This window comes from Mauremys reevesii, linkage group 1, assembly GCF_016161935.1.
Source record: "Mauremys reevesii isolate NIE-2019 linkage group 1, ASM1616193v1, whole genome shotgun sequence".
Classification (NCBI taxonomy): Eukaryota; Metazoa; Chordata; order Testudines; family Geoemydidae; genus Mauremys; species Mauremys reevesii.
Genome location: NC_052623.1, coordinates 15729919 through 15750968, shown reverse-complemented (window position 1 = coordinate 15750968; position 21050 = coordinate 15729919). Strand labels below are relative to the sequence as shown.

General features: G+C 44.8%; 1 protein-coding gene across 2 annotated transcripts in view; it reads left to right on the top strand.

The window, feature by feature from the left end:
- Positions 1 to 14656: 14656 nt before the first annotated feature.
- Positions 14657 to 21050, top strand: part of PGM2L1 (phosphoglucomutase 2 like 1) — a 74278-nt gene continuing 67884 nt past the window's right edge. Inside the window, exon 1 of one of the 2 annotated variants that reach the window (XM_039533113.1) lies at positions 14657 to 15037. In XM_039533113.1, the coding sequence (XP_039389047.1) occupies positions 14939 to 15037 (99 nt within the window). In that variant the 5' untranslated portion in view covers positions 14657 to 14938. Of the gene's footprint in view, positions 15038 to 15698; positions 15797 to 21050 lie in introns of those variants that run through there. The other variant, XM_039533118.1, reaches the window with a different exon arrangement.

Genomic DNA, 21050 nt, shown 5'->3' with positions numbered 1-21050 from the left:
TCCCAGGCCGATGTCCATTATCGATGAGGTGCCTGCCCTCGTGTTTCTTGATGTTGGCTGATACTTTATCTTGGATGAGCTGGTTATGATGCCAGCTTGTCTGGCTGGCCCTTTAAATCAGCACTCCAACTCTAGAAAGTGCCAGACACACAGATGGTGGAACAATGTTAATAATACCCATTTTTCCTTTGTTGCGATGAATTCATCCCAACGTCTTGTCCTTTTGTTTATTTTTATAGGTTGATCAAATGCACTCAGACTTCTGAGAGTACAAAACTGAAACACATAGGCTAAAGTAGCAAATAACAAATTGATCCAATGTTAGCTAAAGGACTGATCTAAAAATCCAGTAAATGTCTCAATAAAATCTGCACCCACAATAAACATCCTTTCCTCTGATCACCATCACGTCCAGCAAATAAGTCTGCAATTGAAAACAGATGGGGCTTGCAGTGTGCCTGGAGGGTCAACAAACTTGGGGTTTATCAAACCCGCTGTGGGAGGATCAGCCTGTTCACCCAGCGGGGGGTGGTTCTTAGTGAGGCAGCCTGTTCCAGTACACCAAGCATAGGACTATCAGCCACCATGGTCCATCTGCATGACCCAAGTGTTCCCCTAGACATGGAGAACCCTCAAGTGGCTGGTTACACTAGGTTTACAGCTGCTGTGTGCGGCTGGAATGGTACAACGCTCAGGGCATATGGGTATGTCTGACATTACATGTCTAGTAGCCCCCTCAATGTACCAGACACTGTACAAACACCTGCAAAAAAGGCATGCTCCTGCCTAGGAGATTATGACTCATACCTTCAGATCAGTGCTGCTCCACTGAAGCTGAAGATGTGGCCCATTATTATTATTTTATTTCTGTTTCATATGTATTTTCCTCGTGTATCATTTTCTGCTCATATCAGGGCTTTCATCATCTCCTATCCTCACAAAGAGCCCAATTATGCCTACATCTGTCACATTAATTTACTACATTAAGTAGTAAATTACTCTGCAAGAGCCCTGGAGGGCCTGATTCAAAGTAACTGGAAAGACTCCAAAATCATGTTGACTCTTCCCCAACAAATTATGTTCATCTATTTGTCTGACAATTCTGTTCTTTACTATAGTTTCCACCAGTTTGCCCGGTACTGAACTCAGGCTTACTGGCCTCCCAGGTGCCAGGATCACCTCTGAAGACCTTTTTAAAAATTGGTGTCCATTAGTTATCCTCCACTAATCTGGTACAGAAGCTGATTTAAGTGATAGGTTACAGACGACAGTTAGTAGTTCTGCAATTTCATATTTGAGTTTCTTCAGAACTCTTGGGTGAATACCATCTGGTCCCGGTGACTTATTACTGTTTAATTTATCAATTTGTTCCAAAACCTCCTCTAATGACACCTCAATCTGGGACAGTTCCTCAGATTTGTCACCTAAAAAGAATGGCTCAGGATTGGGAATCTCCTTCACATCCTCAGGTGTGAAGACCAATGCAAAGAATTCATTTAGTTTCTCTACAATGACCTTATAGTCCTTGAGTGCTCCTTTAGCACCTCGATCGTCCAGTGGCCCCTCTGGTTGTTTAGCAGGCTTCCTGCCTCTGATATACTTACATTTTTTTTTTGCTATTACTTTTTGAGACTTTGTCTAGCTGTTCTTCAAATTCTTTTTTGGCCTTCCTAATTATATTTTTATACTTCACTTGACAGAGTTTATGCGTCTTTCTATTTTTCTCACTAGGATTTAACTTCCACTTTTTAAAGGATACCTTGTTGCCTCTCAGCTCTCACTGCTTCTTTTACTTTGTTATTTAGCCACTGTGGAACTTTTTTGGGTCTCTTAGTATGTTTTTTAATTTGGGTTATACATTTATGTTGAGCCTCTATTATGATGTCTTTAAAATGTTTCCATGCAGCTTGCAGTGATTTCACGTTTGGCAGTGTACCTTTTAATTTCTGTTTAATTAACGTCTTCATTTTTGCATAGTGCCCTTTTCTGAAATTAAATGCTACTGTGTTGGGATGCTGTGGTATTTTCCCCGCCAAAGGGATGTTAAATTTAATTATATTATGGTCACTATTACCAAGTGATCCAGCTATATTCATGTCTTGGACCAGGTCCTGTGCTCCACTTAGGACTAAATGAAGAATTACCTCTCCTTTTCTGGGTGCCAGGACTAGCTGCTCCAAGAAGCAGTCATTTAAAGTGTCAAGAAACTTTATCTCTGCATCCAGTCCTGAGGTGACATGTACCCAGTCAATATGGGATAGTTGAAATGCCCCATTATTATTGAGGTTTTTTTATTTGTATAGCCTCTCTAATCTCCCTAAGCATTTCAGTCACTATCACCATCCTGGTCAGGTGGTCAGTAATATATCCCTACTGCTAGATTCTTATTATTAGAGCATGGAATTTCTATCCAAAAGAGATTCTATGGTACAGTTTGGTTCATTTTTTTTTTACTTCATTTGACTATGCTTTCTTGCACATATAGTGCCACACCCCAATCAGCACGACCTGTTCTGTCCTTCTGATATATTTTGTACCCTGGTATCACTGTGTCCCATTAATTATCCTCATTCCACCAAGTTTCTGTGATGCCTGTTATATCACTATCCTCATACATGAGGCACTCTAGTTCTCTCATCTTATTATTTAGGCTTCTAGCATTTGTATATAAGCACTTTAAAAAAATTGTCATTTTTTAGCTGTCTGCCATTACACGATGTCATTGAATGGGACTCTTTTTCAATTGACTGTTTCTTATCAGATCCTACCTGTATTTTATCATCTTCCATCCTCTCCTCCTTACTCAGACATAGAGAATCTCCATTAATAGATCCTCCCCTAAGGAATGTCTCTGTCCGAACCACATGTTCCTCCGCACCTGTTGGCTTTTCCCCAGCCCTTAAAATTAAAAAGGTCATAGAGCAATTTTTAAACTAAGTGCCAGCAATCTGGTTTCATTTTGGTTTAGGTGGGAACCCATCCTTCCTGTGTAGGCTCCCCCTTTCCCAAAAGTTTCCCCAGTTCCTAATAAATCTAAACCTCTCCTCCCTATACCATCATCTCATCCACACATTGAGACTCTGCAGTTCTGCCTGTCTAACTGGCCCTGTGCGTGGAACTGGAAGCATTTCAGAGAATGCTACCATGGAGGTCCTGGACTTCAATCTCTTACACTAGCAGCCTATTTGGCCTCCAGGACCTCTCTCCTATTCTTCTCTATGTCATTGGTACCTACATGTACCACGACCACCATCTCCTCCCCAGCACTACACATAAGTCTATCTAGATGTCTTGAGAAATTGTCAACCTTCGCGCCAGGCAGGCAAGTCACCATGCGGTTCTCCCGGTCATCGCAAACCCAGCTGTCTATGTTTCTAATGATCGAATCCTGCGTTACTATTACCGGTCTATTCCTAATAACTGAAGTTCCCTTCCCTGGAGAGGTAGCCTCAGTGCGAGAGGATACCATGACATCATCTGGAAGGAGGGTCCCAACTATGGGATCATTTCCCTCTGCTCCAGTTGTATGTTCTCCTTCCCTGAGACTTCCATCTTCCTCAACAGCACAGAGGCTGTCAGACAGAGGTGGGGCAGGACGGGACTGTTCTACTGTGTCCCGGAAAGTCTCATCTATGTACTTCTCTGTCTCCCTTAGTCCCTCCAGTTCAGCCACTCTGGTTTCTAAAGCCTGTACATGGTCTCTGAGGGCCAGGAGCTCCTTGCACCAAATGCACACATATGCCACTGGCCCATAGGGAAGGTAATCATACATGCTGCATTGAGTGCAATAAACTGGATAGCCCCCACTCTGTTGCTGGACTTCTGCCTGCATTCTCTTTCTACTCCTGCAGCTCATCCCTTTGTTGTTGGTTTTTTTTTATCGGATGGTGTTTTTGGCCTTAAGTAAGTTTAAAGAATATTAAGTGTAAGTACGCCCCCACTCTCCCATGCCCCCTCTAAACTCCCTCGCAAAACTCCCGTTAGCTGCTCTTGTTCATTAGCTCAGTAGGAACCTATGTTACACAGGAATGCCAGACTGGAGCAGACTCAAGGCCCATCGAATACCTTGTCTCAGGGGAAGGTGTAAGAACCCCACATTAGGCATATGTGGAATAATCTTTTCCCCATATTTAGGGTCCTACCAAATTCATGGCCCTGAAAAACATGTCACGGACCGTAAAATCTGGTCTCCCCCTGTGAAATCTAGTCTTTTGTGTGCTTTTACCCTATACTATACAGTTTCCATGGGGGAGACCAGCGTTTCTCAAATTGGGGGTCCTGCCAAAAAGGGAGTTGCAGGGGGGTCACAAAGTTATTTTAGAGGGGTCGTGGTATTGCCACCCATGCTTCTGAGCTGCCTTTAGAACTGGATGGCCGGAGAGTGGCAGCTGTTGGCCAGGCACCCAGCTCTGAAAGTAGTGCCTCTGCCAGCAGCAGTGCAGAAGTAAGGGTGGCAATACCATACCATGCCACACTTTCTTCTGTGTTGCTGCTAGCAGCAGCTCTGCCTTCAGAGCTGGGCTTGTGGCCAGCAGCTGCTGCTCTCCAGCTACCCAGCTCTGAAGGCAGCACCGCCGCCAGCAGCAGTGCAGAAGTAAGAGTAGCAGTACCACAGTCCCACTACAATAACCATGCAACCACCCCCCCCAACAAATCTTTTGTGGGTCAGGACCCCTACAATTATAACCCCATGAAATTTCAGATTTAAATAGCTGAGATCATAAAATTTACAAATTTTGAAATCCTATGACCATGAAATTGACAATAATGGCCTGTGAATTTGGTAGGGCCCTATCCAAAATTAGGCTTTGTCTTGGTCTTTAATAGTTAGAGATTGCTTTAAACCCTGAATCATGAAGTTTGCTATCCCCTCCAAAAATTATTATTAATCAAGATAACTCTGGCTATTCTTGTTATCCATATAAATGTCCAAATCCTTTTTTGAATCCTGTTAAGTTCTTGGCCTCAGTGACTTCCTGTGCCAAGGAGTTCCACAGTCTAATTACACAGTGTGTGCCAAAGTGTTTCCTTTTATCAGCTTTAGATTTCCCATCTTTTAATTTCATTGAATGTCCCCCTTGTCCTTGTGTTATGAAGATAGAGGAAAGAAGTTCCTGATCTACCTTCACTAGGCCATTCATTGTTTAATAGACTTTTATCATGTCCACTCATAGTAATCTCCTTTCTACGGTACCAAGCCCAGTGTTTTCAATCTGTCTTCATATGAGAGTTTTTCCAGGTCCTTGGTCCTTCTCCGCACCTTCCTCTGACCCACCTCTAATCTAGGGCACAATCTTGCACTAATCTGCTCAAGCCACATCACAGCCAGGGCTGTCAAAGTGTTTCTAAATGCATGATGGAAAATATAATTATGAAAACTAAGCTTTCTATGCCTGGATGTAAGTGGTCTCTCTCCCCCGCCCTGCGGTGCGTAATATTGCCAGAAGCTTGTCCATGCAATAGCCTGCACTGGGAAATCAGTGACGCTGGAAATGCCGGACAGAGCATTCCTTCTGGCATCTAAAGCTGTCAAAGATACTTAGTGGAGCAGGCTTCCCCAGGGAGTCGATGCACGGAGTGGCTACACTGAAGCTGACTGTGCTTTCTCAGTAGCCTTTCTTGCCCTTCTTGGCTTGGGAAAGTATTTGGTTCCAAGCCATTATGCATTGCCACTATTCCAGCGGTGCAGCTCAGCCCCCTCATACACCCCTCTATGTGAATCTCTTACCACCTGGGTGGTTTCTTTTCTCCTTTACCTCATCTCCTCCAGTGACAAAAAGAGGAGCCTCGCTATGGAACCCAGCACACTTCCTATAAGCGGGGGATTGCGGAGAATCCCAGGAGGGAGCGCCTTCTGCCTCCCCACCTCATCTGATTGCCCTGGGAGAGGGGAAGACGTTGGGCAACAATTTAGGTGAGGGAAGGTGTGAGAGTTATTGGTGATGACAAGGAGATGGGAGGGATTACGTGGCGAGCTGGGTTTTAAGGAGGAATTTGCAGAAGGAAAGAGATTTCTAGTCAGATGACTCCAAGGAGACTGCTCTGTGCACAGGGGCAGTCTGACAAAAGGCACAGTGCAAAGAGTGAGGGGAAGAAGATAAACGGAACAGGAAGGAAAAAAGGATTGTATCACCTTTCCACATCACTGTGCCATGATCTGTAACAACCAGCTCTGAATCTCCACCTTGCTCTGTCTATGCACCTCGGTCCTATAACCTACATTACCCCTCCCCCCACCATTCCACTCCTAGGCCTCTTCAGCAGAGACTGGGCCTCATGCTGAACTGTGTGGTATTTGTGATGCAGACAAAATGTCCAGTGGTTTGGGCACTGACCTGCTAAACCCAGGGTTATAAGTTCAGTCCTTAAGGGGGCCACTTAGAGATCTAGGGCAAAATCAGTACTTGGTCCTGCTAGTGAAAGCAGGGGGCTGGACTCAATGACCCTTGCACACTATCCTACTGCACTATTTAGCTCCCTGTGTTGCCGGCTCAAAGAGCCCAAGGCGGAGCAACAGCAGGGTTCGTTGCCCGGTGTGCGTCGCACTAATTATCACACCAGGGTGGAGAAGCAAAACCAGGTTTATTTAAGCCCAAAGAAAGGTGCCAGGGAGAAAAGCATTTTCAAATCCTGCACCCCGATACAAGCGGTTTTTTTCTCTTTATACAGAACTTTAGCTAAGCATTCCCATTACCCCCACACTCCTCCTCTCCCCCCACCTTTCATTCCCATGCAGCAAATACACTTTGCAATAGCAATCACATGAAGCAGTTAAGTCATACTTGGCAAAAAAACCACCTTAGCTCGTTAGCAACTCTTCTGTGATCAGTTATCTGTACTTTCCCACCGTGGGGGCTACATTCTCATGCATATAACTTTAATTACAGCACCTGCTTTCCGCCTATCTTATTTAGTATTGGCTACATCTAGTATCAAGCAACCTTGCCACTGCCAGTAATTAGCACATAACACAAAAGGTTACAAAAGTTTAGTAAGGCTAACAAAAGCACTTTACATAAAGATACTTTGGGTCACATAGGCCCAAAGTCACAACTTTGGTTTACTCAGGCCTAGTGGCACCAACACCTGTAAATACTTTTAGTCCACGTATGTGGCCGCCGATTAAAGCCTAGATTAAATACTCAGTCACACTAACCTATAAAATGCCATTTACTCTAATGGCTAGAGCACAGGATTAGGAGGCAGGGAGATCCTGAGTCCTTACTTTCCTTAACCTGAGGAGTCAGGGTCACATTCTATTACTGGCAGGGTTGCAGGTCTGTACGCGAGAGCAGAATGTAACTCACGGTATTAAGCAAGAAGCAAAAAACCCCAGTTCTCCTGAGAAGTATTGGTATGAGCTGTCAGGAGACATCCTCTCTGGCTTGAATTGATTTGCAAATTAGATACCGTTAACTCTGGCTTGAATAGAGACTGGGAATGGCGGAGTCATTACACTACTTGAATCTATTTCCTTATGATAACTATCCTTACACCTCTTGTCAACTGTCTGTAATTGACCATCTTGATTATCACTTCAAAAGTTTTTTTTTCTGCTGATAACAGGCCATCTTAATTAATTAGCCTCTTAGAGTTGGTATGGCATCTTCTCTGTATGTATATATATACTCTTCTTCTATGTTCCATTCTATGCATCCGATGAAGTGGGCTGTAGCCCACAAAAGCTTATGCTCTAATAAATGTGTTAGTCTCCAAGGTGCCACAAGGACTCCTGTTCTTTCTTCTGGCAGGATGATTACCAGTATCTAGAAAGCGGATGCGACTGACTCAGAGGCTGGGAAATCATTCTAACCTTCCTTGCAATCTGGTGGCAGAATATTAACTGGGGTGGATTCAAACAGGACCTCATATATTCTGTTGGATCTGTGTATTTAGGGCCCAATCCTGCTTTCAGCAAGGTCAGTGGGTATTTTGTCATTAGCTGCAGTATGGGGGCAGGATTAGTTCTTTACTAGGCTGACATCAATAGCCCATCAGAATTAAGCTGCAGAATTCTAAAGCTGTTTCCTAATCCCTCTGCCCATTACTATAGAGTCCTTCACATTTCCCTGCCTCTTCTTTTTGTTTGTGATGCACCCTCCAGGCCTTTGCTGGTTCATTGAGACAAAGCACAGATGATCTGACCCCAGATCAGATTGGAAGATTCATTCAGAAACCAAGTGACATCAGTCTTCCCTGCAGCATGCTAGTCATTTGGCTGAGATGCTGTTACAGTCTGGGTTTAAGGTTGCACTGGGTTTCTGGAAACATTACTGTTAGAAGAACAGGAGTACTTGAGGCACCTTAGAGACTACCGAATTTATTTCAGCATAAGCTTTTGTGAGCTACAGCGCACTTCTTCGGAGCTGTAGCTCACGAAAGCTTATGCTGAAATAAATTTGTTAGTCTCTAAGGTGCCACAACTACTCCTGTTCTTTTTGCGGATACAGACTAACACGGCTGCTACTCTGATTACTGTTAGAGAGACAAAGAAAGGAACTGGGTTACCACAGTACCATTACCGTGTAAACTGAGAGGCACAGAATGAGCATGGGGCGTGCAGGTTAAATAAATAATGATGAGACACAAAAGGAGCACTGCAGCGCAAGGGCATGGGTAGGTACAGTACTGCTGACTCTGCTGGCATGTAATCTCTCAAGAGACCCACTGTGCTTATCTTGCATGATCTTGATTGCTAAGAAAATCTGAAGGTGGGAAGGGAAGTAAATAGAAACATTATGGGAGACCAGTACTGAATAGGATTTAAAGAATCTGGAATAAACAATATACAGAGTGATTATAATGAAAACACTGGCCATAATTAAAAAAAAGTACCTAGTAAATTCAGGACCAGATTTTCAGCTGTAAATGTAAATCAGAGCAGCTTCATTAAAGTCAATGGTGCTATCCCAATTTACACCAGATGATGTAGGGATCCAGCCCATAATAATGATTTCCTGGATTACACTAACTGATTTTGCATGTACAACTGAATTTTGACTAATGACCATATCACTGTGTTGTTAATATGTATTACACTTATCGAAAAGTAAAATATATTTTAAAAAGTTAAAAAATGATGCATCACTATTCAGGATGGTTAGTTATATGATACTGCTACCCTTTGGCCTAACTGTAGTCCCAGTGAAGTCGTGATAAAATTCCCATTGACTGAGGAACAGCAGTAAGCGCTTGTTCACTAGATCATATACTTGCAAATCCTGAAGTTTATTATTTTAAGCAATATGTTCGCTTTCGTTTTTCAAAGATATTATTTTCTCTGCATTTTAAAACAAACACCTTTTTTGGCCTAAACGATGGTCACCTACCTCTTTGCAGCTGCCATTATGCTACACACCATGGCCACTCCTAGCTTCATGACAACAAGGCCAGACCTCACATCCTCCTATTGCGAAAATGCAAGCCCCTTGCCACTCAAGCGGAAGGAGAAGCTTTAGAGGCGCTGAACATCCATACAAGGTTCCTTTCAGCCAGCTAGTCTCCCTTTGCATCAGAGTAGCTAGCAATAGGGTGCCTGGTACCAGAGTGATCCAAACCCACAGAAAGCAAGACTTCACTCACACTCTCTTTTTACAGTCCCTGTGGCTTTGCTCATTGGCAATTCCTGGTGAATGAGAGTTGGCAGCTGTATATTCTGCTCTGGGACAGAGCGTCAATTAACCTTTACTTTCCCAACTACCCAGGCAGGCTGCACATACCTTTTCACACCAATTAGTCTGTTCATGTTTGTCTCTAGGGATGTTGCTTCCTTGGCCTTTCTCAGTTAATTGTCCCATTGGACAATTGACTTTACTGTTACATTTTCCCCTCATGGCTGGATTCAGCTCTACAAGTTTATCGTATTGCCACTCTCCAACATTCAGAACCATGTGTCTGACTCCAAAAATTGTGAGATTAGGTTAAAAATCGTCAAATTTACAAAAATAATAAAAGCTGGGGTCTTTTTACTTCCCTTTTGGTTTCTGAGCATTTAGTGTTCACTTTTTCCAGCTAAAACCATGAGAGTTTGCAGCACTGGGTTAAAATGAGAGTCAGTTGCATCTCTCTGCACCACTGACCTCACCCACCACACTGGGGGAGGTGTCTGTGGGGAGGGGCAGGGGGTGTTTCTATGGCTGAAGCTCCATTGGTGGAGGCTGTAGCTGTGATATACTGACTCAGCATAATCCCAGCCCCCTCGGCCACCCTACCTGACCAGCATTGCCCTTTTTGGGCAGCACCAGTCCCCTCTGGCTGACCCCTCCCCCTCTTATAGGACTAATTCTTCCAGGGCTTCCAGGCTGCCTCTATTACACCTTTTTACAGGGTGCAGCATACGCTGTGCCCTGAATGGGGTCAGTCCCTGGCTAGCGTGGAGAAGGATCAGGGGCCATCTCTTCCCTGCTTGGGGAGGCTAATACCAATGTGGTCACTAGCCTGAGGCAGCCCTTCTCCTGTTTGAGTGCAAGGACTGTGATTGTGTCTGGCCCCTATGCAGGGCAAGTCAGACAGTGGAAATGCTACATCCTCTGTCTCTCTTGCACATCTACACAGGGACAGATGCAATCTGGCCTTAGGATAGCTTCTTTGCATTACTCCTCTTAACCAGCTTCAGCAATTCCTCCCTCTTTTGGTGCTATTAACCCTGACATATATCGGGCCAGTTGTCATATCCCACATTGTCTTCTTCTCTCTAGGATGAACATATAAAATCCCCTTAATCCCTTCCAAGAGCTACAGCCTGAAATCCTTTTATTTTATTGCCCTGCTTTGGAGTCCCTCCAGATGGCTTTCATCTGTTTTCTAACAGCGAGCCTCAAACTGTGCATGGTACTTCACATCCAAAGCTCTCGAAAAAGAAACCATTGCTTCATTAACAACGCCGAGGGCCATTCTCTAGTATTGGAGACACTTGGACGGCTCCCATGAGTTCCAAACATGACCCTAGATGTTGTGGCCAGTGCTGTGGGTAAGTGCTGTGAGACCCAGATGTCCACGGAGCAACTAAAAATAAACTGGAGTTTTCCTCTTCCATTGAGTTGTTTTATTTATAAATGGCATTCTGCTTTCCAGGTGATTGTCATGTGCAGGTGTGTCACCCCAGACTCTGTGAGCAAGAAATCAAGGGAAAGGGATGGTCTACATTTCTGGAGTTTCCTACAGTGGTATGTTTTATTATTATTATTTATATTACTGTAGCATCTAGAAGGCCTAGTCATATACCAGGGCCCCGTTGTATTACGCAGAACAAAAAGACGGTCCCTGCCCCAAGGAGCTTACAGTCTAAGTACAAACCAAGAGACAACAGACAGATATAAACAGATGAGAAGCACAAGAAGTCAGAATGACTGGCAATGTTCTCAGCACACCAGCACCCTAACTGTTGTCAAGTTAGTTGTAGGGGGTGTGTGTGGTGGCTTCCCCCAGGATTTATAACTTCAGCTGACCCAAATCCTCAGGCCTGACTCTGTTGCCACAGGGTACCAACTCCCATTGCCTTGAATGGGAATCAGTTGTATCCTGCAGACAGAAAACAGAGTGTCTCGGGAAGCTGACTCAAAATCCTTGAGACTGGTCCAAACCACTGTAAAATTAGATCAACATTTTCCATGGGATGGATAGCTCCCTCCTATAGCTCAAGCTTTTAAATAGCTTTTGTTGTTATCCTGGTACATATTATTTAACTGAAGCTGCCTGCCTCCCATTTGAGTTGTCTCCCACATTTTTTTGGTCCTGTTCCCTTCTTCCACCCACACTGTATCCCTTCTTTGTCTCTCCTCCCTATTCCTCTCATTCTCTAGCCCCACGCGCCTCCCCCGCCCCATGAATTTCTTACACCCACAACTGTGATATCCCCGTTCTTTTTTATCTCCCTTGATTTCAACCAGTCCCTAGACTGACATTACCAGGTCAGGTTTTGGTTCCCTGCACAGCTCATAAACCGCAATCACCGCCTCCTGCACTGATGGTTTGGCCAGAGACTGAAACCATCACATTTCTCTGCAGTCAGTGCCTCCTATCGCTATGGAAACAGAAGCAAGGATGTGCTGCAGAGATGTGATCATTACAATGGCTTAGTGGGGAACTGATAGGGCATGTGAGCAAATTCAATCTGAGCGGGGGGGTGGAGGGGACATCAGTTATAATTTTCTTTTTGTGGTGGTTTAACTCCAGCTGAGGCACAGCTGGAAATGCTGCTGAACAAAGGGTTTATTCCTTAGATTAAAGGGCTTTTTCCTCACTTGCTGGGAGGCGGATGAGAACAGTCTATTTGAATCACAGAAATGTTCCAGGGATTTGCAATTTACAGATGACAGTGTAACTGACAATAAATGCTCATTTTCTTTAACTAGCAACTGGCTACTAAGTGTTCTGAGCCAACATAAAAGGAAGGAATGATGAAGCAACTGGAGAGGATTTTCTTTGCTCATAGATGTGGCTTTTCCGGACATAAGAATGACCTACTGGGTCACATCCATGGTCCTGTATCCTGTCTTCCAACAGTTGCTGGTGCTGGATGGTCCAAAAGTAATGAACAGAACAGGGCAATTTATCAAGTGATCCAACCCATTGTCCAGGCCCAGCTTCTGGCAGTTGAAGGTTTAGGAGCACCCATAGCGTGGGGTTACATCCCTGACTATTTTGGCTAATAGCCATTGAAGGCTCTATTCTCCAGAAATTTATCGAATTCTTTTTTGAACCTGGTTATCCTTTTGGCTTTCACAACATCCCCTGATGAGTTCCACAGTTGGACTGTGCATTGTATGAAATACTTGGAAAAAATAACCCCATCTATACATACAATATGTCGGGGGCTAATTTAGCTACAACGAGTCAGGAAAAAGATCTTGGAGTCATCGTGGATAGTTCTCTGAAGATGTCCATGCAGTGGAAAAGAGGTCAAAAAAGCAAACAGGATGTTAGGAATCATTAAAAAGGGGATAGAGAATAAGACTGAGACTATATTATTGCCCTTATATAAATCCATGGTACGCCCACATCTCGAATACTGTGTACAGATGTGGTCTCCTCACCTCAAAAAAGATATACTGGCACTAGAAAAGGTTCAGAAAAGGGCAACTAAAATGATTAGGGTTTGGAGAGGGTCCCATATAAGGAAAGATTAAAGAGGCTAGGACTCTTCAGCTTGGAAAAAAAGAGACTAAGGGGGGATCTGATAGAGGTATATAAAATCATGAGTGATATGGAGAAAGTGGATAAGGAAAAGTTATTTACTTATTCCCATAATACAAGAACTAGGGGTCACCAAATGACATAATAGGCAGCAGGTTTAAAACAAATAAAAGGAAGTTCTTCTTCAGGCAGCGCACAATCAACTTGTGGAACTCCTTACCTGAGGAGGTTGTGAAGGCTAGGACTATAACAGCGTTTAAAAGAGAACTGGATAAATTCATGGTGGTTAAGTCCATAAATGGCTATTAGGTAGGATGGGTAAGGAATGGTGTCCCTAGCCTCTGTTTATCAGAGGATGGAGATGGATGGCAGGAGAGAGATCACTTGATCATTGCCTGTTAGGTTCACTCCCTCTGGGGCACCTGGCATTGGCCACTATCGCTAGACAGATACTGGGCTAGATGGACCTTTGGTCTGATCCGGTACAGCCGTTCTTATGTTACTTCCTTATGTTAGTTTTAAACCTGCTGCCTATTAACTTCATTGGGTGACCCCTGGGTCTTGTGTTATGCCAAGGGGTACATAACTTTCCTATTCACTTTCTCTACATCATTTATGATTTCATACACCTCTATTATAACCCCCACCACCACCTTGAGACCCAGGCTAAGGGCACCTGTTGGGCAGGCATGCTTGTGAGAACAGCTATGCTTTACTTATGGCAAACCCTTCTGCTTTCCTTAAGTGGGATGGGCTCTTGGAATCCTGCCTGCCAAGTGCTGAGCCCACTCAGCTGCGCTGTGACCTGCACTTCCCGCCCTAACCTCTTGGCTAGCGCTCAGCAGCTGCTCCCCGCCCCAGAGGTGGCTGCACATCATTGGTGGTGTGTGCACTTGATTTAGTTGGGATTGGTCCTGCTTTGAGCAGGGGGTTGGACTGGATACCTCCTGAGGTCCCTCCTGATATTCTAGGAGTCATTAGGCTGGAGGCCCCATCCTGCTGCCATCAAGGTGGGGTTTCCCACTGGCATCACTGGGAGCCACAGTGGGCCATGGCTGCGTGAGGGACCTCAGGGCCCTGGAGAGATGGTCTCCGCCCGAGAGGGGAACACTTGGCGGGCACCCACAGTGGTTCAGCTCTAGCCGCCTCCATACTGGCAGCTTCCAACCCCGAGAGAGAGAGAGAGAGAGAGAGAGCAGGGACTGCCGGGAACTGGAGTCCCTTACTCTCCCGATTCTCCTCCCAGATCTCGACCCACGAAGGGAGGGAGAACTACATTTCCCGTGGGGCACCGCGAGAGGGGCCGTACAGGGACGGGTACGCAGCAGCGCCGGCCGGAGGCGGTGGCGGGCGGGGCGCGGGGCCAGGAGCGCGCGTGCCGGGGTGGTGCCGCTGGCCCTGGGTGGGCGTGGCCTGGAACGCGACCGCGGCGGCCGTTGGGGCGGGGCCGGCGAAGGGGCGGGGCTGCGGCTGGTGGTGTTGTTGATAGTGTTCGGCTCGCGGAGTGCGCAGCGGAGGGACCGTTACTCTGAGGCGACGCAGCTTGGCGGCGGGAGGGCGCCTGAGGGGTCTGTGCTCGCACCCGCACAACTTCCCTCCCCCCTCCGCAGTGTCCGCCGCGTGAGCCCGGCTCGCGCCGGGGTCCCTCTCCCGAGGCGGGGACGCCCCCTTCGCCGTCGCCCCTTGTCCCCGGCTGAGGCACCGAGCAGCGCCCCCCCCTCCCCGGGCGATGCCCTTGGCCGTGCTGGGCGCCGGCCGGTGATTCCCCAGCGTCCGCCGCTCGTGCGATCCGCCCGCCGCCGCCATGGGGGACGGGGACGTCAACTCCAACCTGCTCATCGCCCGCAGCACCGGGGACGCGCAGCTGGACAAGGCGGTCGGGCAGTGGCTCAGCTGGGACAAGGTGGGTACCCGCCCCGCCGGCCTGCGGGTGTCTGCGAGCGTGTGCCCTGCCCGGGAGCGGCCGGGGCCGAGCCGCTGGGTGCGTGTGTCTGGGAGCTGCTGCCTGCCTGCCTGGGTGTGCGTGTCTGGGAGCTGCGGGCGGTTCATGCCTGAAGGCAGGACCAGATCATCTCGTCTGATCCCCTGTAATTCAGAAGCCCCCGAGCCCACCCGTTAGCCCTGCACTAAACCCGCCACCCGGAATGAGACTCACGCAGGACAGCCCGCAGGGGTAGCGGGCGTGTCTGCCTTCGGGAGTGACTGGATTGCGCAAAAGGGCATCCTGCGGGGTTATCGGGTCCCTGGCAGTATTGGCCGAGAGCTCTGCCATGGAAGGCTGCATTCCCCCACCCTCTGCAGGTTTATCCCACTAAGGTGCACTTTGCTGTTCCTTAAAAAGGGTATTTGAGTCACCACTAGACACTGCTGTCTTAAGACGTTTAAAAAACAAACAAACATGACCACTGTGTGTGTGTGTGTGGGGGGGTGTCTTTGTTCCCTCTGAGGACACATTAATTTGGCGTTAGTTGGCTTTGCCCTTGGTAATGCGTTTATCTTCCTCGTCGTCTCTCTTGTTTTTTGTCAAGAAGTGTCAATCTGGTCTCCTGACGTCTCATTCCAGTTCTCCTTCTCCTTTGCCCGGTAACTGATGCTCCTTTTATGAGGTTGTCCGACTGCTCAGGCGGTGACGGGCTGAGCTCTCATGCAACAAGGGAGAAGGGTGAGAGCAATCGTTTGAAAAATATATGTGGGGAGGAATGTGGCATGTGAAGATCCTGGAATCACAGATGGGAGTAAACGCTATGTTGTGTTGTAATCTGTTTAGCACATAATGCAGCCTGTAAGAAAATATAAAGGGGGAGATGCATTGATTGGCAGATAAATTACTGAATGCATTGCTTTATGTGGTGAAGCAAACACTTCAGTGGTTTCTCTTTTTTCAAATAAATCCCCAGAGAGAATTAATCTGGCCCTAATATAGAAGAGCAACATAAGAAATTCTTTGTGGTGCTTTGACAGGTTCTGTGGGGGGTGTTCAATATGAAAAAGGCAAAAAAATTAAATGGGCAAACATATTTTTAATGCAATGTGTAACTAACCTAAAGGAATACACTACTGTAGAATATTGTGTTGTAAATACTAAAAAGGATTAGGCGTCCGTATAAATAGGGATAGCATTTACACTTGCTCTGTCTAGCCTAAAAAAAAAAGGCTATAATACTTCATGGCACAAGCTCACCACCAGCTGGGGTCAGTGAGCCAGAGTATCCAATGGTATTACATAATTAGATGCATTATGGTGTTGGAATGCTTTCATCTGAAGCATTGAGTATTAGCTGTTGTCCCTGATAACAGACTAGATGGCTTATTAATTTGTTTTGATATGAGAATTCCATTGTTAGGCTTGATCCTGCAAAGACCTGTCTCCCGCTGAAGCCAAAATTGCTTACATGTGATAAGATTTTGCAGGATTTGGCTCATTTTAGGATATCAAAGCTCTTATAAATTTCATTGATTGTTAGAACTCTTTGTAAAGAGAATATTTTGGCTAGTACTGAATGCAGTCACCTGAAACCTAGCAACTGCTTAATAACACATGTACAGCTGCTTGGGACAGGAAGTGAAGAATACGTTGTATTGACATTAAAGGAGTTTAAAAACAATGGGAACATGGATAATTACCGGGATAAAGTATATTTACACTGAATTATGTGAGGCCATTATGACTTTGTATTTTTGTCTTGACTTTCTGAATCTGGAAAACTAATGTGTAAACATAGACTTATGTCATTTCTTCCACATTAAACATAGAGATTGGAGTTCTGGCATGCTATTTTAAAAATAGAACGAGGCACCAAAAGGCCTGCACAACTATACCAGTTTTCACAAAACACTAACATTTAATTCTAGGATGTAATCAGGATCCAATATTGTGGATTATCTGGCTAATAATTTTTCATGTAAAAATTCATCAATTCTAAAACCAAAAGGGACCATTGTGGTTATGTAATCTGACCTCCTGTATAACACAGGGCATAGAACTTCCACAAAGTAATTCCTAGATACATTGTCAGGTTAAAAATTGTTTGTTTGCTTTTTAAAAAACTTCCTGACCTGTGTTACTAAACACCTAAGATTAATGAATTTTTAAAACATCTAATTCACAAAGTTTACACTTTATTCCCATTGTCTATAATTAAAAGTGTCAAAATCACTTTGTTTACGCTTGCTTTTAAGTCAGTTTCACTTTGTGCTAGTGCCTGATTTCCAGAACTGCAGCCTAAAGTGCAACATCTTCAACTCCAAACACCAGGCCTCATTCAGCAAACTGTTCAAATACATTCATTCAGTGAGATAAGCATGAAGGTAAAATGAGCAGGATTTCTGTTTTTTTTTTTGTTTTTTTTTTTTTTTGTTTTGGTCTCCTGAAATGATGCTGAATAGAACATTAAAAACAGGTTTCTTAAACACTAAATTTTAATAAGAGCTGCAAAAGCAAAACATGTGTAGTATGACATCTTTATCAAAATGAATATAGTGAATTAGATTTTTGTAATTAATCAGAATCTTTATATGTATGGTCTTTTGTGTTGTTTGTTTTGATTTTAAACTCCTTAATTATGATAACTTTCCTTTGGCCAAAGACAAAGCAAGTGCCTTGAACATACATGATTGATTTACTTCTGCGAAGCTTTCATCCCATAGCATTGCCATTGTAAACAGATACTACTTGTCTCCATTTTAAAACCAGTTTCTTGGAGCCTAATTAATACACAACCCTCAGCCTTTTGGACTGTTATCATTTTAGGTTTTAATGTACCTGCAACTGCCTGTGGCTAACAGAAACACCCACTTTAGCCATTCATCTGCAGTGCCCAAGAGGAACAATAGGAAACCATTTGACTCCAGGCTAAATAGCACTAGCTTGCTAATGCTGGCTTTTCCTTTTTCCTCTCAGATTAAGAGCTGTAGGATGCTTTCCAAAGAATAACATAAGTAGGCGTTTGTACAAAGGAAACTTTCACTAATCTAAATTTTGTTTCCATCACGGTTTTTCCATTTGTTTCCTTTTCTGCTGATTTACTTTTTCTTAATTTCCTCTCTTATTGTCAGTTTTTTGTTGTTGTTGATCCCTGTCTCATTTTTCTATGCTGAGAAATTAGCTCTTTCAAGTTTACAAGATACAACAGCATCCTGTTTTTCTCCCCCCTCCGCCACATCATCAGTCCTCCTCATCTGTAGACCACATACTTGACCAAATGAAACACTATCTTATTCTGCTATGAGCATTTCCCCCTCTCCTTGGTCCCATTTTTCATGTCTGAATTCTTTTTATTTTCCCTTTGCTCTCCCAAGATTGAGTTTGGGCATGTACAGACTTCTCAGAAAGGGGTCCCAGGACAAGGTATTTTTTAGCAGAACATCTCCCACATGGAGCTCACTGTAGGGTCCCAACCTCAATTGTGAGTAGGTGGACTCTGTTTTCATTAGATGACTTTATATAGTGCCGGACTATGCTTCTCGAGTGGCATGAAAACAAGATTATTTCATTAAAGATCTGATATCTTTTTATAAGGCCCTTGTCAACATAGTGTCTGAGAACCTGTTGTGGAGAGCAATGCAGAAGGCATTTAATATGAACCTGGAGGATCAAATACTGGTTTCACACCTGAGGAATTTTCCAGGGCAACAGTATATCTAGTTAAGGTTTGGAGCAACTAAATAAAAAATGAGCCTAAAGGGAGGGATTTATATCTCTGTCTGGAAAGATGTAGTAATGTGCATAATGAGGAGGTATCTGTCTGAGAGGTAAGTTCTTAATCAACATTTTAAAAATAAATTCTTATGCTCTTATTGGCCAGCTGCAGGTTTGTTGCTAGTTAGCTCCTGCAGATCGTACGCTCTCTAATGCAGAGGTGGGCAAAATATGGCCAGGGAGCCGCATCCGGCCCTTCAGGTATTTTAATCTGGCCCTCAAGATCAAGCTGGGGAGCAGGGTCTGGGGCTTGCCCTGCTCCAGCCGGGGAGTGGGTTTGGGGGCTTGCCCTGCTCCACGCATGCTAGGGCTCCGTGCAGCTCCTGGAAGCAGCAGCACATCCCCCCCTCCACCTACTACATGTAAGGACAGCCAGGGGGCTCCGCACACTGCCTCCATTGGCCGGCAACCACGGCCAATGGGTGCTGCAGGGGCAGTGCCTGCAGACAGTACAGCATGCAGAGCCGCCTGGGTGCGCCTCCGCATAGGAGTTGGAGAAGGACATGCTGCTGCTTCTGGGAGCTGCTTCAGATAAGTGATGCCTGGAGCCTGCACCCAGATCCCCTCCTGCACCCCAAGCCCCAGCCCTGATCCGTCTCCAGCCCTCCTGCACCCTCATCCCTAGCCCCATTCCAGAACCTGCACCCCCAGCCAATGCCTTCACCCCTCCTGCACCCCAACCCCTAATTGCGTGCGCAGTCATGGCCTGCCATACGATTTTCATACCCAGATGTGGCCCTAGGGCCAAAAAGTTTGCCCACCCCTGCTCTAATGGATGTCTGATTACTTGAGCATGCTCAGTGGAGGAGTCCTAACTTTATCAGTGTTGACTATATGTAATATTAAGTTCTGGGGTTGGGTAAGTGGAGAGTCTTCATAATGGGATTATTAATGTTGCTCTTTTCCTGAGAAGAAGGATTATTATGCTGATGTCAAGCAGCAGAAGACTGCAAAGTTTCTATCTGAACACCAAGTGGCAAAAGCCTGACTTGTGGTACTGCAGTAATTCTGGATGTGCAGACCCCTGTGAGGAGTCTCATTGATTTCAGCGGGGCTCTGCCAGCACAGTGGTGCACTTGCACAGAGCTTATTGCAGACTCAGGCCTTGGTTGGTGGCTATGATCCTTGATGTGGACTGGTAGTGGTGGCTATGTATACACGGAGGATTATGACAGATGAGATGTTTCACTTTGAAAAGATGCTGCAGTGCATCTGTACTGTAGTTTTCATATTTTTGCTGTTGTAAAGTTACATTTAAAGATAAAACTAAAATAGGTGCATTGATGAAACTGTCTTCTAAAGGCTGACAGTATAACTAATATAAGATCTTTCTCCTTACAAAACCTTTAAAGCACGCTTCTCCAACCAACAATGACAAATTGAGCACAATTAATTGTCAGAAGCTAAAGAGAAGAAATATTCTGAAACCACTCCATATGCATTTCAGTAGCCAAAGGAAGATTATTATAAAGTTGAAGGACAAAAGTGAAAATCGTAGCCATAACTCACTGCAGGTGGATTTTGGGGATAGCAAAAGTATCTCAAAGTGCAAATAAGGCCATAGGGAACTAGCAGCTCAACTAAATAAGAGGCTGTATGGTAAGGCAATACTTTGGTATTAGTTTCTTAAAACTGAACCTAAGATGTACTGGCAACCAAGCCTTCAAAAAATTAAAACCGCTACACCGTTAGTATTTGTTAGTGAAGAGTCCTTGGTGCTATGTTAAGCCAGACTTGTGGAGAGGCTTGAAAAATGCATTACCATGGTCTATTGCACACTGGAGTGTACAAGTCTAGAGATGTCTGCCATGTCAACTTAGGCAAACGTGTTGATGCTTTGAATTATTTCTGAGGTAAAGAGGACAAATGTCAAATGATATGTAACAGTGTCCATAAGGATCCCTGGTTAAAAGAACTGCTGTTCTGTGTAGATTCAGGTGATGTAGTGAACTAAAATTGATGTTGAGAACTAAATAGCACTTCATCTCTGAGGCCATCTTGTAACAGAAATAGAAAAGGTCTATAAAGATCTTGTGTACAAGGAGAAACTAAAAAGAGTAGAATAATTTAGCTTAAACAGAATAAGGAAGAAATGGATGTATCAAACTGCTTAGAGTAATTTGAGGTAAACATAGGAGTTGGGATACACAGTTTAAAAGTCGATCAAAACTAAAATATTCTTTCTAACAGGTGAAAATATTAGAAAAAGCCAAACATT